This window comes from Eptatretus burgeri, chromosome 8 (assembly GCF_056783735.1).
Source record: "Eptatretus burgeri isolate ZD-2024b chromosome 8, Ebu_testis_v1, whole genome shotgun sequence".
In the NCBI taxonomy this organism is placed as follows: Eukaryota; Metazoa; Chordata; class Myxini; order Myxiniformes; family Myxinidae; genus Eptatretus; species Eptatretus burgeri.
In genome coordinates, this window is record NC_140968.1 from 33,298,197 (window position 1) to 33,315,941 (window position 17,745).

General features: G+C 44.8%; 2 protein-coding genes across 3 annotated transcripts in view; one reads left to right on the forward strand and one right to left on the reverse strand.

Annotated features, from left to right (window-relative positions):
* The window catches only part of LOC147021477 (uncharacterized), a 23,267-nt gene extending 17,957 nt beyond the window's left edge, over positions 1-5,310 (forward strand). The window contains exons 3-4 of the mRNA XM_085891448.1: positions 2,416-2,623; positions 4,588-5,310. Of these exons, the coding sequence (XP_085747574.1) occupies positions 2,416-2,623; positions 4,588-4,795 (416 nt within the window). The 3' untranslated portion in view covers positions 4,796-5,310. The remainder of the gene's footprint in view (positions 1-2,415; positions 2,624-4,587) is intronic.
* Positions 5,311-10,167: 4,857 nt separating this feature from the next.
* FURIN (furin, paired basic amino acid cleaving enzyme) overlaps positions 10,168-17,745 on the reverse strand; it is a 99,971-nt gene continuing 92,393 nt past the window's right edge. For both annotated transcript variants that reach the window (XM_085891433.1, XM_085891432.1), the window contains 3 exons: positions 15,054-15,178; positions 11,647-11,772; positions 10,168-11,222 (listed from right to left, as the gene is read on the reverse strand). In XM_085891433.1, the coding sequence (XP_085747559.1) occupies positions 10,636-11,222; positions 11,647-11,772; positions 15,054-15,178 (838 nt within the window). In that variant the 3' untranslated portion in view covers positions 10,168-10,635. The remainder of the gene's footprint in view (positions 11,223-11,646; positions 11,773-15,053; positions 15,179-17,745) is intronic.

The window sequence follows — 17,745 nt, forward strand, 5'->3', positions numbered from 1 at the left end:
GCTTGGAGTGGGGTGGGAACGGGGCCCCCTTTTCACACTATCTCAGCGCGGGGGAAAAAGGGGGGGGGAAATTGTTGATGCTCTGGGGAAAGAGGATAGCTGGCTTGCTTGGGTCCCGTGACGAGCGATTCCACCGCGAGCTCGTCGCCGACCGCAGTCTTCCTTGCCTCGGACCCGAGCTACTCGGACTCTTCCCCAATTCTCCTCAGCCGACTGCAGCAAACCACCTGTACGCCCTCGCCTCCCGACTCCACTCCGCGCTCCAACCCGACTCTGCCCAAAATACTCTCCGCTCTTCTGAGGCCGACTCTGTCCAAACCGACTCGACCCTGCCGCTGCCACACTCTGCTCTCCAACCAAAAAACTGACTCTCCTCTAACCGACTCTGCCGAGACCGACTCGACCCAAACCGACCCTACGACTCCGATTCGCCTTGCGCTCGGCGCTTTGTAGGCCGGCAGGAGAACCCATATGCAAATTTCTGGATCAGAACGAGCTCGGGGGTGGAGCCACGCTCGCCCATTGGACGGAGGAAAAGGGGCGTGCGTCTCCCCTGATCCTAGAATTTGCATATCTCAATTCCACACAGACGCATCTGGAGGCGGGGCCAAACCGCCCCGCGCTTGCTGATTGGACGGATCAGAAGTGGGCGTGTAGCATTCCTGATCCGAATTCTCCTCGGAAAGGCCGCATTTTTCACTTGCGGCTCGGCGCGTGTCCCGTACGAGCCCAGGACAGCCTGACGCTCCGTGCTCACAGGTGGTGCGGGAATGGCCACAGAAGGAGAGAGGTGAAGGTGGTGGAGGGTTTATGGTGGTGGTTTATGGCCATGGTGCCGTTTGGAATGGCGGTGATGCGATGTTTGCGGGAGCGAGTTGTGAAGGTAAAGATCATGGCTGTTGGCGTTGTTGTTGTGAAGCGGCGTTGTGGGTGGTGGTTGTTGTGTGATGGCGGTTGAGACGTGGTTGGTTCAAAATTAAGATAGAACAGAAAAACGGCTATCTCAAAGCGTCGCAGCCCGAATGAATCACATTTATTCCCTCTAAACAACGGGTTTGGGCTAACTACACATGTACTTACAGAGATGTCTCACCTACGGGACCTGAATGGTGGTTTACAAATTTCCACAACCGTAACAATATCAAGGATTTGGATGGGGTATGATATGAGATCGCTATTCTCCATGGTCTTGGAAAAACTGGAGGGAAGACTGAGATTGAAGAAATTGTGGAATTTGATCCCACAGGTAGGGGGAGGGGGTAGGGAGTGGGGTTAAAATAAAAAATAAAAACCAAGGAGTGAAGTTGGCTCGTGATTGTGGATTTTGAATTTTACCAGAAGAGGGTTGCTGGTGGACTGGGTGGGTCCTGTAGAAGCCTTGAGAGAGGTGAGGGGTGGGGGGGGGGGGAAAGCACAGAAAGAGGACAGGGTGCAATACCAGAAATGAGGCAGAAGACAGGAAACACTAACCTTTCAGCGATGTGAAAGTGATGGGCCCATAGACTCAGCTTCATCGTGGGAGATTCCAATGATGTTAGGACCTTGACGGTTAAATTGATGTGGAATTTCTTGAACGTGGAAAAATGATGCATGTCCAGTACGACAGCAACACAATGAAGTGACAAGTAATTACCACTTATGTCAATGTATAAACAACAGCACAATAATACTCACTCACAAATGTGACGATTACTTGTCAAGCAGAGTTATGTTAGGAAGTTCAAATCACATCCCATTGTTCAGACTTGTGTGATCATCTCTGGATCATTGAAAGCACATTCAAGTTTGCAAATGATGATGTCGAGGCACAGCCTAACACGTCTACATACCCATTCCAACGGTTTGTACAGGGATGAGAGGAGCTACCGACACCTAACCTACATGTTGAAGGGACAAGTGTGTATGTGCAAGCTGGAGAATACCTTGAAAAAAAGGAAAGGTTTCATCAACTTCTCCACACTTGATTTTCTCAGGATAAACTCAACTTGAATTGAAATTATTTAGTGTCAAATTAGCTTTGAAAATGGTACTTGAGTCAAAGGGAGAAGAAGGGGGGGGGGGGTGGTCAGTGTGACCACTCCTTGGCTTTTTTCACAAGATCTTTGGCTATTCGTTGTTCACCTTGGCGTCTTGGTTTTCTATAGGTTTTCTTGGCGTATCGGTTTTCTATTATCATCGCTTTTCCAAAACCTTGTGAATTATTAGCTTTTTTCATTGGCTCACCTTGGCATTTATGAAAATGAGGAGTGGTCTCACTGGTGGTGGTAAGGGAGGATTGAGTAGGTTGTGTGGTTTTCATGAAATTCACATTTTTATCCAAGATAATCTGCGGATTTGCATTATCCACCAACCAATCCCCCAAAGTAGCACACGAAAGCCACTAACTTTTCTTCCATCCCATAACTTTTCCCCAAGGTGTGGTTGGTTGTGGTTTATCAAGACTCTGTTCGTGGCCGAGAAAGGCCGAGCAGAATAGTTGTAGTTCTGCAACCCACACCTTTGTGCAGGACTCGGCCCAGCAACTGCTGCTTTTCTGCATCAATCTCCTTGTATTCTCATCGTACGCACCCTCCATTGCTCTTAAGCTGCTACCGATTCTCGCTGGAATTTTTGTGCTGGCAAGGTGAGAACACACAAGACAACAGTCCCAAATTAGACCTGCAGGTATGAAATGTGCCTGGGAGCAATTCAGGAATTAGTTAAGCAATTGACGCAACACCCTACCACAAATATTAGGTCCCAAGTAGGCGTCACGTGACTTTAAATTAATGGAGAGGTATTGGATCAGAAAAACTTAAAATTCATATGGGAGGAAGAGAATTTTCATGAAACTTGAGGGCCAAGAACTTTGATGTGAACCAAGCCTACAGATATTTATACACATCCATTTCTAATCAAATTATATTCTCAATCACGATCACGTGGCGAAAGCCAACCATACAAAACGAGAAAGTGTACAGTACAAGCACTCTGGCCATAAGGGTAACGAGAACAGCACTCGGTAGAACGCATACCTCCACCAGGCTGAACAGTTTATGTTTTATATCCTACAGATAGGTTGGATCTGCATCTGTACCTCAACCAAAATCGAATCTGTTTGTTCTCGTCATCGACCGAGCTCATCCGCCATGTTTTGTCAAAACCCGTCCACAACTTTTTGTGTCATCATGCTATACATCTTTTTGGTCCCATCTCTCACTTATGAAGAATCACGAGGATTAAAAAAAAAAAAATTACCAAGTTTCCCGTACCTGCACAGGATTCTAAAAGGAGTATGGATGGAGCCGGCAAAAATGCAAATGGCATCTTCCGTCAAACTGGGAGCAACAATTCACATTTGTTGCCACATCTGATGCAATTTGAATGCTCTAATGGTGGTGAGGTGCTTCATTTGAAACTGTTCGATAAAAAAGTAGCTTTTGGGGGGAAATTATGCTTCGGGTCCATAATAAAAATTTGGCTTGGTGTCAAAGCCAGTGACCAATTGCAATTTAATAGCAGGATTCTCGTATTGAGATCACCAAAAATGGAATCAATTCCCCCATGTCACACACCCAACCTTTCCACCAACTTTCATCCAAATCTCTCCATAACTTTGAGATATCCTACTCACAGACAGACAGGAATGAAATCACTGCAGAGCAGTGAAACAGAACAGCACTTGGTAGAGCACATACCTCCATCAGGCTGAACAGTTTACATTTGTATCCCACTGATAGGTTGGATCTGAATCTGGATCTTAACAAAAATCGAATCAGCTTGTGCATGTCACTAAACCAACTCATCCACCGAGTTTTGTCACAACTCGTCCACAACTTTTTGAAAAATCATGTTATACATAGTTTTTGGCCCCATCTCTTAATAGTGAAGAAACACTTCAAAAAAAAATTCTAGTATCCGGATGCGGATCTTCACCAAAATTATGTGTTGCTGTCCTTGGCCGGTCACCAACACAAAAAAATAATTCAGAAAAATAATTCAGATCGCTTGAAAACTGTGGCCAAAAATTGACAGACAGAGAGACACACACAGACGACAAACCAAGAAACTTGGCAAAAAAAAAATTTCACCAAGTAATGAAAACCTCCATATCCACCTTCTACACGTGGAGGTAAAGATACAATTCCTCTCTTTACCGAGTGCACATGGTTGCTGCGTTTGTGTTTTTAAAACTAGAAACATAAGGAAATATTTTAGCGTTGAGAGAGGGTTTTTTAGTATTTTTTTTTTTAAAGGTGATGTCATTACCACCTGGAATCTAAGCAGGTATCAGAATGAAAAAAATCCAAAGACCACTCTGAAAGATACTCAGCACCTCCACCATTAAATCGATTGTCTGCTTTGTCACTCATCCACTTTAACATTCCAAAACACTTTTTAAATACTAGGGTCCAGGCTCATGGAGAAGCTGAAGATGAAGGGTAACAGGTTCCCAAACTACCAATGAGCATGTGAGAGGGCTGAGTAAGGGGGTCCTTTGGAAACCTTCTACTGTCTTGGGGTACAGAAGTCCAGTTTTGTTGTTTGTAAATTTGTGACCAAAATAATAAAACTACAAAACATTAACTATCATTACTTTTTTCTCAGGCTTATTTACTGGCTGACCCTCAACAGCTGGTATTCATCCTTCGGCTTCTGCCTCGCATTCTTCCCCACATTGGCACTGATGACCTTCAACCTGTACTCCCTTTCGACTCTGGGATTGGCACAAGGAATAACCACAACCTCAGCTCCAGCCCTGCAACCTTCTCCCACCCAACCACCAGCTTACCAAGTTCAAGTTTGGAGGGATTAAAAGCTCGACCATTGCTGCCAGCTCCACGCAACCATTGAGCAAAAAGGTTGAGGTGTGTGTGTGTTTACCCCAAAATGGAGGATACATTCACAGGCTTCCTGTGATGGACCCAATGGAGGAGAAAAATGAACATGGTGAGAACAATGTTGAACCACATCAGGGATAAGTTCATGCCTGGTGTTACACCAAAGGTGAACCAACAAAACCAAAATGGTTGTCAAACTGAAACATGGAAAGGATGAAGAAGGAAAAAAAAAATTATCGGAGAGAAAACCAAAGGGATTCATTCAAGAAAGTACAATACTGGATAGAGATTCCTTAACGTCACATCAGCGATGTATACTCACCACCTTCGTCCCACTGCATTTATCATTTTGTATACTTTCTACACATTTCATACCACATTGAGGCAACTGCTGCTATGTCACTCACTCCCACCTCAAGTGTACCACACTGAAAAGTTTTGCTGCTTTTTAGCACCTTGTACCTGAAAAATAAAATAAAACTAGTCACGATGTTGTCTTTTCATGAGAATTATGCCATAATGTATGCTTTGTGCCACGACGTCGACAAAATACACCAACTGAGCAACACGATGACATCTCCCTTCCTTGTACTTGTCCAAGCCAGCACATTACATCATTGGGCAGGCCAGCAGAACAAGCTCCACAGTGTTTAAATGTGAAAGGCCACACTTTAAAACCTCATATTTGTACTGTACCAGGACCGAGCGTAAATTCCCAGCATCCCACACAAGCTCACATGCACAACATCAAACATGGTGTTTTGGTTACTTTAGTATCTGAGGTCAAGAGTTTGTCTGCAAAACATCAGTTTGGGCACCATTTTACTTTAAAGATGGTAAAAAGCTTGATGAACAAAGGAAATGCCCCTAATCGCTTGATCTTCCCCTGGATAATCGCACTGGGATTGCACATCTGCCTTCAACTTTGGGATCCAAGAGCCCATCTGCAAGAACATGTTGCAACTTAAAGGTTTCTCATGCCAAACTTTGGTTAAAAATAATGTCCAAAGTCTGGAGATGGAACAGTGTCTCGACTACATTCTGTCATCTCTTCCTGCAGTTGAACAAAGATGTGCACTTTATAAATTGATTTAAACAATGTTATTCTTTTCTCCAAGTACTGAACTCACAAATTGACTGAAGGCCAAGTGAGGGAGAGTCGGTCTCTGTCATTAGCACATAGAGTGCGACCACCTTTTGTGTTCCCCCTCCCCCCACCCTTGTTTGGTGTCTGAACCGTGGCTTCTTGGCAAAAATCGCAGCCCGGTCCAGACAAACTGCCACTTCGACCTCCCACCACCAAACCACGTCCAATAAGCACTCCAAATTTGCTTGCACTGTGGAATTCCAGCAATTTCCAAAACAACATCTGGCTCCGCTTTATTTCCGAGCAAGCTCTGCCAGGCCTCACAATCAAGTCAGGATAAACAATCGGAGGATTTCGTTTGACAATGGTATTCAAAGCCTGATCCAAACACCAACAATTAATTGTTTTGATTTTGAAATTGAAAGTAGCATTTGAAATAAATCATAAAATCCAAAGCCTCTTTTGATGTTGGGAAGATACTAAAGAGAGACAGACGAGTTCTGAAGCAAGCAAGCTTTGAAAAGCTTGAGAGAAAATGGAGGCTTGAAGAGGAGGAGGAAGGAGTGGGGAGGGACAGAAGTTTGTGACCATTTACTTGTCGATCAACTGCATGGATTTATAAACTACCAACAAAAGCCTGGAAAAGGCACCAGTTTGATCATTAGCACAACTTGGAACGTTAATCTACAAAGTGCGGGACATCAATAATGGCATTTCATAAACAAATTAGAATGGCACTTGGTAGAGCACATACCTCCGTCAGACTGAACAGTTTACATTTTCTATCCCACCGATGGGTCGGATCAAAAATCAAATCTGCTTGTTATTTTCACCGACCCAACTCATCCACCAAGTTTTGTCATAATCTATCTACAGCTTTTTGAAATATCATGCCGTACATCATTTTTTTTTGCCACATAAGTGGAGTTTTTTTTGAAGTTTTTGCCACATAATTTTGAAATGGAAAGTGATTGTGACTGATGGGCAGGGTACAGCCCGAAGTACCCCGTGGGGGTCCTCACCCCCTCTCGTTAAAACTCAAGGTGGGGAACCCGATCGAAGCAAGGGAGGAAATTTTTCCATTTATGATGACCAATCGTCTGATGCTCCACGTGGAGATCGGTTTCTGAGGTTTGGTACATGGAATGTAGGGACAATGACAGGGAGATCTGGAGAAGTGGTTGAAACATTGGTCAGAAGAAGAGTGGACATATGTTGTGTGCAGGAGACACGGTGGAAGGGAAGTGGTGTGAGAATGGTGAAGGGAAGAACATGTTCTGGTGTGCGATGGAGAAGTTGATGGAAAATGTGAAAGATGAGGAAGTTGTGGTTGGAGGAGACTTGAATGGACATGTGGGAAGGAGTCCAGACGGTTTTGAGGGAGTCCATGGGGGTTATGGATATGGTGTGAGAAATGGAGAAGGTGAAAGGATCTTGGTGTTTGCTGATGGAGCTGATTTGTTGATCTGTAATACTCAATTCCAGAAAGCGGATAATAAGCATTATTACATACACGTCAGGTGGGTTGACGACAACCATTGACTACCTGATGGTGCGTCGGCGAGATAGGGGAAACCTCTGGGACACAAAGGTGATCCCAGGGGAGGAGACTGTTTTGCAGCACCACCTGGTTGTCTGCGATATAAGGGTGAAAGGTGCGATGAGAATTCAGCGGGTGTAGTACCAACCGAGGATGAAGGTGTGGAGGTTGAAAGAGGTGACAGTGAAGGAAGCATTAAGAGAGAGGCTGAGTATGGTTGAAGATGATGTGGTTGAGCTTGAAAGTGGTTGGATGTCAATGAAAGATAGTCTATTGGGAGCCGTTGGTGAGGTATGTGGATGGACAAAAGGACCACCGAGGCACTCGGAAACATGGTGGTGGGGTGATGAAGTTGGAAAGACGATTGAAGAGAAGAGGAAGAAGTTCAAGGAATGGCAAAAGGCGAAGGGTACGGTGGAAGAAGAGGCTGCACATGAAAGTTATAAGGAAGCCAAGAAGGCTGCAAAGAAAGAGGTTGCAAAGGCGCAGGAGGCCCATAGGAAAATGTTTGGAGAACGCTTGCGCTTGGATTCGGAGGAGGGTAAGAGAGCGGTATTCAGGATTGCAAAGCAGATAGCGAGAGAGAGGTTTCATGTGACGGGGGTGAGTTGCTTGAAGGATGAAGTGGGACAAATTGTTGTGGATTCAGATGGAATTAAAGGAAGATGGAAGAGATATATGGAAAGGCTGTTGAATGTAGAAAATGAATGGGATAGAAACATCGAGAGTAACCCGGTTTTAGGATCAGCAGAGAAGATAACTGAGAAGGAAGTTGAGGAAGCTATAAGAGCAATGAAGAGTAGAAAAGCAGGAGGGCCGACGGGAGTTGTGGGGGACATGTTGAAGGCAGCGGGAAGTTGGGGTGTGAAGAGAATGACAGATCTGTAATCTGGTGGTGAAAGAAGGCCGCATTCCAGTGGATTGGGAACTGAGTACCCTCGTCCCTCTGTACAAGGGGAAGGTGACCCTCTGGACTGTGGCTCCTATAGAGCAATAAAGTTATTGGAGCATGGAATGAAGGTATTGGAAAGGGTGTTGGAGAAGAGGATAAGGAAGAAGGTAAAGATTGACGAAATGCAGTTTGGATTTATGCCACGAAGAGGAACGACAGATGCAATTTTTATTGTAAGGCAGTTGCAGAAGAAGTACATGGAGAAGAGGAAGAAGTTGTTTTTTGGGTTTGTTGATCTGGAGAAAGCATTTGATCGGGTTCCACGTGAAGTAATGACATGGGCATTGAGGAAGTTAGGAGTGGAGGAATGGTTGATCAGAGTAGTGATGGCCATGTACGAGAGAGCACGCACAGCTGTAAGGACGAAGGATGGGAACAGTGGTGAGTTTGAGGTGAGGGTAGGAGTGCACCAGGGGTCGGTACCAAGTCCACTTCTATTTGTAGTTGTGATGGAGGTGCTGGCTCGGAGGGTAAAGGAGGGTTTACCGTGGGAGCTGCTGTATGCAGATGATCTGGTGTTAATTGCAGAGAGTATGGACGGACTGAAGGAGAAGATGAACAAGTGGAAGGAATGTATGGAGGTAAAAGGTTTGAAGGTGAATATCGGAAAGATGAAGGTGATGGCAAGTGGTAAAGCATGTGGTGAGGTGGAAAGGACTGGGAAGTGGCCGTGTGCTGTGTGCAGGAAGGGTGTCGGAGTGAACTCCGTTCAGTGTACAATGTGTGCTGAATGGGTTCATCGAAAATGTAGTGGGGTGAGAGGGTCATTAACCAGTGTGGCAGCTACATTCAAGTGTAAGGTGTGCATCGAGGGAGCAGCAGATGAAGGAATTGTTGAGTTGGATCTTGGAGATGGTGTGAAGCTGGAAGGGGTGAAAACATTTTGCTATCTCGGAGACATGCTGAATGGAGAAGGTGGATCAGACTCTTCGACGGTTGCTAGAGTGAGATGTGCATGGAAGAAGTTTCGGGAACTGAGTGGCATGCTGACGAAGAGGGGAGTGTCGTTGAAGCTGAAGGGAAAGGTGTATGCTACATGTGTGAGGAGTACGATGATTTATGGGAGTGAGACGTGGGTACTGAACATGGAGCAGCAACAAAGGCTGGAAAGGGTGGAAATGCGAATGGTTCGGTGGATGTGTGGAGTATCGTTGAGAGAGAGGAAGACAAATGATGACTTGCGGAAGATGATGGGAATAGAGTCTGTGATGGAGGTTGTGAAGAGAAACAGGTTGAGATGGTTGGGTCATGTGTTGAGGAAGGATGAAAGTGACTGGGTGAGAGGAGTGTTGGAAATGAGTGTAGTAGGAAGTGGAGGACGGGGAAGACCGAGAAAAATTGGCTAAATGTGGTGGAAGAGGAAATGTGGGCAAGGGGATTAAGAAGGGGAGATGCAGAAAACAGGGTAAAGTGGAGAAGATTGTCATGGGGCCCGCAAGGCTAACCCCCGCTTTAGCGGGGAAAATTGCCGTTAAATGCTTGTGTGTGTGTACATCATTTTTTTGCCCCATCTCTCAATGGTGATGAATCACTAAAGAAAATTATAGTATCCTGATCAGGATCTTCACCAAAATATAATAAATTCATCCTCGTCACATGCCCAACCTATCCACCAAGTTTTGTCCGAGTCCATCCATAATTTTGAGATATCCTGCAGACAGACAGCACTGGAAACAACCTCCATCCACCTTCAGTGGCAGAAGTAATCAAGGGAAACGAGTTAAGAACCAATGAAAAAGATCAAAGTGCATACACAATGAACACGAGAGATGCTTTGGTGAAGTTTATTTACTGCAATGACTAGAGGATAAAATTTTGAAACTTCAATTGCATTTGTATAAAAACCAGTAGAACCCTCAGCATAGATGATATCAGCCTCAATAAAAACGGTAAGAATTTTAAGATTTAAATAATCACAAAGTCTATTTATACACGGCAAATTAATTACACACAAATGCCAGGATTTTAAGGAAATTACTGGAAATTCAATTTCCACACCCAACTAGAGTCTATGGAATACTCTTTATTAAGAAAAATGAAAACAAGGACTTCCCAAGGTGGTGAACCCATTTGTGCTCATGTGATCCTGGTATCTCACGCATATAAGACAGTGAGACCATTATAATCAAACGAGAGCAAGAAATTGGAAGCAACAAATAAGACAAACAGGACAGAAAAAAAGGGAAGGTATTTAGGGAAGCGAACGGAGGGGGGGGGCAGAGGGGTGATTCAGGCATCAATTGCGAATAAAGGCACCTGTCTCACTATCACACTCGGCACCACTCTCTCGATCTCCTTCCTCTCCATCTTCCTCTTCAACACCCGCCCAAGAATGGCATGGCCTTCTTTCAAGCCATTTGTAGGTCAGGGAGTTTAATCCATCCTTATGAAGCCCGAACACAACGCCTCTTTTGCGCCTCGCTCGTCTCGTGTACCACTGCAGCGTGCCAAACACTCCAAGGAACACAAGAAGGATTGCAATGCAGCCGAGGGTCACCAATTGCTTCACGGAGAACTCCTGGCGTCCCAGTAATGCCTGTAGCTCCGCCTGGGACGCCGTGGCACGGCTGACCTGGGACTGGCGCACACATACACTGCCAAGCATGTTTAAATGCGCGTGAGGCGCACACCTGTAGCAATTGGTGTCAGATGGACCCCAACACGACGCGCAGGCCACGTGACACGGCTGGCAGGCTAGGCGAGGTTGAGTGGTCAAGTTTAATTTTGTGCCTTTGGTTGTAGAATCCACAAGTTTGTGGTAGTAACCATCAGGACAGCGCTCAACACAGGCATTATGGAAGAGAAGAACTGGAGGTTTGCAAGCTGTGGTGAGTTGGGGGGGGGGGTAGATAGGAGAGGAAAGGAGATCAAGGTGACCGACAAGAAGAGGTGTTTCCAGAAAGATGTAAAGCCAATATGTTGGGTTAGAATACGATATGAAACAGTTTATACCATTGCAAATTATGTTTTGGCCAAAATAAATTAATTAATAAATGAATGAATGCCCAAAAAAATGAACAAACAAATTAAAAAAACAACAAATAAATCAATAATCATTTTTTAACAACTATTTCACAATTATCCTTGGAGACAGCCCCTACCCACTCCTTCCTTTCACAAGTTTACTTTCACTGTATTCCAAAAATCAGAAGGAACTCACAATAAGAGAGAAAACAGTGCAAAGATTGCAACGGGTGTGCACTTACCACCATAAAAGGTGACATCAAGTGCAATAATGCAAACTTACCGACGCACAAGCCTGCAGAATTTGTCTCAACGCAAGCCACGCTGGTTGGGACCGTGGGCACGCCAAGCTCAGGTGAGCATGAAGGACAGGTACCGTAAAAGATTAGCTTCAGGTCCTTCAACTCTCCTAAGAGATGGGTGAGAGCATTATTTGGATTCATTCAGTTAGACAGGATTGGCTTACTTATGCCTCAAAGTTGTAACATCATGAGAAAGGGAAGTTGGATTTTAAAATTATTACCGATTTGATAAGTTCTGCATACGAGCAGCATATAAAAGTTATCGCTCCTCGAAAAAAAAACTTAAGATGTGGTGGTGGTGGAGTCTGTTGTGATATAGTGGCTTCATGTTAATGATAGAACTTGCACAAACATACTACAGATGTGAACGCCTGAGTGGACTTGCATTAATTACAAGGGAATTAGGAAATGTTGGACAAATCAACACAGGAAATGGCATTTGAACCTGCAGTGACCGCATCATACGAACCTGCAATAGTCAGGTCAGTCCAGGCCAGGCCAGATTAGATCTGTGACTTGCTGCAGGTACCAAGTAAACCTACACTGACCTATTTCATGGTCGGGTTATCGGCGACTAAACGGTCTCTCCCACCAGGTTTCCTGGTGAGGAGGGTGTATGATATGGACACCCAGCAGGATTAAAAACAAAACGTGTCATGGGGCAGAGGAGCTCCTTGTGAGCCAACGGCCATCCATATCTAGTGCCCAACTGTGTGGACGTCCTCCTGCAGTTGGGTTACGAAATTTTAGGAGGTTGGTGGCACGATTTTCCCTCTGGTCACCATAAAACCCTTCAATCCACAAAACAAAATATCGGTATTGCAGTACTCTGAGGTTCGGAAACCAGATGGTGGCGAGATCATGGCAGGTGGTTACACCTACTATTGGTCTGGTCGCTCTGATTACCTTGACCAACTGCTTGCAGTATCAACTCTGAAGTTGCAGTTTAAATCCAGGAGAATCGTACCATGTTGTTGGCAAGCTCAAAGATGAAAGGGCAGCCGAGGAGTTTGCGAACAGGCTGAGTGGGGATTTGGGGGGGTCTGGGTGCCTTGGGGAATCCTAAGGAGTTGTGGAGTTCCTTTAACACCACCATCCTTGATGTTGCCGGTGCACGTCTTGGAGCTCACCATATGGAAAAAGAATAATTTTTGTCTCTCAAAGGACACTGGATACTATTGACCAGTCACAGGGCGAGGCTTCATTGAAGAGTTGAGCTGTTCAGGGAGCTGAGACATAAAACTGTACATGCACTGTGGGGGGACAAGCAGGCCAATATGCAAGGAATCTGAGGGGGGGGGGGTAGAGCATCACCTGTGGTCAAGTGATTCTCATGCTTCTTACAGGAAAATTCACGCATTGCTTTCCTCCAAGGCTGTCCCTCGTTGTACTGCAGTTAAAGTGGAGGGTGGTTGGCTCTTGATAGAGGAGTCCGAAGTGAAGGCTCGCTGGGCCAGTGACTTTGAGTGGCTGTACCAGGCTGATCCACCAGCTGTTGAGTTGGATGTCAGAGGTGTTGCTATCCCTATTGCTGACCCAACAATAAACTGAAATCCAACTTCGTTTGTGGAAAGAGGCTGTGGGGAACCGGTTGAAAGGGGTAAAGCTCCTGGGATCTGTGGCATCCATGCTGAACTTCTCAAGGATGGTGGAAATGCTGTACTCATATCGTGGTATGTAGTTATGTGCTCTACCTGGAACACATGCATCATCTCAACTGACTGGAACAGTTGCCTTGTTGTCCCTCTCTGGAAAGAGAAAAGTGATTGCTTGGACTGCAACAACTACAAAGGGGTGACACTGCTATCATTGCTGGGCAAGGTCTTTGCTCAGATAAATCTTGATCGGGTTCACCACCATCTGCTGGAGCACCAGCAACCAGAGCAGGCATGCTTTACACCAAAGAGGTCAACGATTGACTTTATCCTTGCTCTTCGGGTCCTCACTGAACATAGACGAGAGTTTTGGCAGCGGCTGCTTGCAGCCTAGGTTGATCTCCGCAAAGCGTTTGGTTCAGTTTGATATTCATGTCTCTGCTGGCTGTGAGCCAGAGGTCAATACATTTCTGAGTCTGGTCTGGGGAGTCATGGATTCACTGGATCATGGGGTGTGGTACTGTCGGGACCTGTGTAGGATGGCGAAAGTCTGAGTCTTCAGGTCCTTGGTGCTTCCAAGTCTTGCTCTGTGGATATAAGACTTTGACTCTGACCAGGGATCTGAGATGGAGACTTAATCATTTTGGTACCACGTCTCTTCGGAGAATCCTTGGCTATCGCTGGTCAGACTTTGTGTCCAAGAGGCGGTTGCTGAGAGATTCAAATGGGATTCATCACCGGCATGGTCCGTCAGCATCAGCTGCGGCTTTCTGGACATGTGGCTCATTTTCTTGGGCACTGATCCTGCTCACCAGATTCTCTCAGCGAGGGAGCCTCATGAGTGGAGGAGGCCGATGGGCCGACCGCCCTCATGGTTGCAGCAGGTTGATCTTCATCTCAAGGAGATGGGGATGGGCCATGCATCTGCCTGGGGGATGGCCGGACAGAGGCCCTCTGAAGTACCGGCGGAAAGTGGACAGTGACACGCTGCTCTGTCGCATGCTCCCACACCTGACCTGACAGCATCATGAATTACGTGCTCCAATGGTAGTCAAATGGGCGAACACAAAAAGGGTCGGAAAGCAGGAAAACGTCATTAAAATAGTGAACAAGCTAAGGGAAATTAAAAATAAATCACTGAATTACACAAACAATGCCAAACTGTATTGGATTCAACTTTTGGGCACTGCCACCTGGAGGGCAGGAGTACCACTCTCGGCCCACCTTCGGGAGGCAATGTGCTGTGGCAGACTCTTGGAAATGCACTTTATAATTTTTAAAATAAATTTTATTGATGACATCATAATTTCACGTTCCCATTATATTATGAAGATAAAGGAAAATGATTTGTAATACCAGATACCACCAAGAGACACACACACACACACACAAACACACACACACACACACACACACACACACACACACACACACACACACACACACACACACACACACACACACACAAAAACACACACACACACACACACACACACACACACACACACACACACACACACACACACACACACACACACACACACACACACACACACACACACACACTCGTGCCCTTAGTGTAAAGCTACAATAGAAGCACTTATACTCAGTCTGTGTAGGAGTAAACAGTACTGAGAAACTTTCAACAGAAACTTCTCAAGTGTATGCATGTTCAATGCCGAACTTAGGAGTGGAGTTTTGTCACCTTCATCTATGTGTATAAACTTTAAATACAGTTCACAAAAATCCTGCATGGCAAACTTGAACGTAAGCATTTTCTTCTATATACGCACCGGTGTTCCAAGATGGGCCCATGTTGTCTATAGTGAGTATCCAGGTCCCAACAGGATTCTCATCCCAATTGTGTGTTGTCATGAATGACCAGTTAGTGAAACCTTCTGTTGAGTAGTCCTTGGGTCTAAAAAGGACAGTATCGGGTCACAAAGGGCTCGAGTGAGTGAATAACTTGATATTTCAGTTTACCACGTGTGGTGACGCAACATTCAAAAGGCAAGGTTGTAATCTGGTGTAAAGCAATTGCCCATGCATGCACACCTTCAGAAAAACAGCCATTGAGCTTGGGGAAAGTGATATCACTTACCAGCACTCTGGGTATCAGCTGTGCCATTTTTTTATGAAAGTCTTTTTTTCTCAGTACTAGGGGCAATTAAGTTGGATATTCCTCCTCCCTGTGGATTTGTCGTCCCACAGGGTGATCTACGCTCTGTCCTTTAAATGCCGAGTGCCAAGCAAGAAAACGTGTACCATTTTTGAAGTCTTTGGTACGACTGCTGGGGTCGGAATCAAATTGCCAACCTCCCAACCTTCCTGGTGAACCCAGATATTTTGTTTAAATAGTAAAAAATTCACCACAGAATGCACAAAATATTCCAAGCACTTGGAATAAGTCTTTAAATCCTGAGAAATCGCACACACGCTCCACTCTCTGAAAGGACGATCTTGCAAACCCTCCCATCTACTTTCTCAACAATCCTCTTGAGGAAGTTCAGTAACTTAAATTTTTGGCGTCACTATCAGCAATCATCATTCTTGGTCAAACCGCATATCTAAATTGGCCTCCAAAGGCAGTCTGGACATCCTCAGTCATGTAAAGTCCTTCCTTGACACATGAATCTTTATCCACCTACAGGGCCTTCATCCACAGCTCGATGGAGTACTGCTCTCCCTTTGGGCTGGTGCCCTAACCTCATACCTTGCTCAGTTTGCTGTGGAAACAAAGGCCTTTAAGATATTGGAATCTCCTGCGCTGAAGCCGAGTCCATGGACCGATCACTTTGCTGTCTTCTACCAACTCCTTTCTGGTCTTGCACCCTCTGCTTGTTCTGTGCTGTGTCTCTCTCCCTCCCCCAAATCCCAGGTTTCTGCAGTGCACACAGCCACCATCTACCCTCTTCTGGTGAAACTTCCCAAATCCAGAATCACTGTTCATCTCCAGTTCTTTCCTCTTCTTTTCCCACTTGTGGAATCAACTTCCACACACTTAAATCTCAAATCCCCCCTCCAGATCTTAAGACAGCTATTCCCCATGTCAGATCATCCTCCAATCAAAACCATGATCTTTTCTTCTCCTATTAGCCCCTCCCCACTTAAGTCCACCCCTTCCAAATTTCCAGTTTTTATTTTTTCCTTCCTAAGTTTCATTGTGTATCCATCTTGTCCACCCACACCCACATCCACACCCCACATCAAGTCCTCATTTTTCCTTGCATCCCTCATCTTAAAAGTCCCTCCATTTTGTCCCTCAGCTGCTTTTGAGAGTTTTCTCCTGCTGTTCCTTTTGTTCTGTTGTGTCCTGATCCATTCCATGTTCTAGTTCCTCCACAAGCCTCAACTCTATCTTTTTTCATAATCTATTTAAAAAATAAAAAAAACAAATTGAAAACAAAGACAGTCCGAATAATGTATTTTTCGGAAATAGCAGTCAACTCAAAATGGTACTTCAAGTGTCACATGCGTCATGCAACACAGTGTGAGCCTTTTCAAAAAAAAAACCCACCAAACAGAATTTCATTGTTTGGCTGCAACACAATCAGGTCATTCCTTTTAAGGAAACCGATTATCAGCTCTGTTTGTACGGCCGGAGCCAAGAATGAAAAAAAAAAGGCACAATTATCTGCCAGATTCCGATCGAATAACGCACACAAGGCGGAGTGAAATCACATTGGAAGCAGGGTACCGCTGCACATCAAAATAAGTCATTATGTGAAGCAGTGTTCCTTCACAGCAAGACCCAGTAAAAGCAGATGCATGCCGTTCTTGCTGTGCGAGGAACATCATCTGACCACATTGGCGTGAACAAAATGTCCATGCAATTTGCAAGGCTTTTGCTCACATCTGTTTATTTTTAACATGATGTGAAAAGAAAATTTTGTCAAAATAAAAGGTTAAAATTTCCACTGAATTAAAAAAAACAAACAAATACATTAATTTGCAGGGAGACATTCATTTGAGCATGATATCAGGTGGAATTCAGACCCAACACACGTCTTAAAGGCCTGAGACCTCACCAGCAGTGCTGTTACATTTGGACGATGTGTCGTCAAGTAAAAGGGAAGGAAGTAGTCAAAGGGAAACACTCTAACAGTGTGTCAAAGCACAAATAACCACAAATCCAGTGGAGAGTAAACCAAACCAGTCTTATTTGGAAGTGACAAGGTACTGTTCAAATGAAAATCTGGATTTAAATATTGAAACAGCAGGTTACTTTTGTAGAATGGGATTAGTAAGCAGGACGAAGCATGAACAGAAAGACCATCAGAAGCTTCACTTAATTTGTGGAAGAAAAAAAAAAAAGCTTTGTAAAGACAAATCATTGTTGGCAGTTATTATTATAAAAATGCGCACTCATCAAATACGTAGATTATGGTTGAATTGGTAGATGAATCAACGAAAAAGATAACTAAAAGGTAAGTGCAGGATCAAACAAGTTTAATCAGGAGTGTATAAGTGAGTCCATTTTAAATA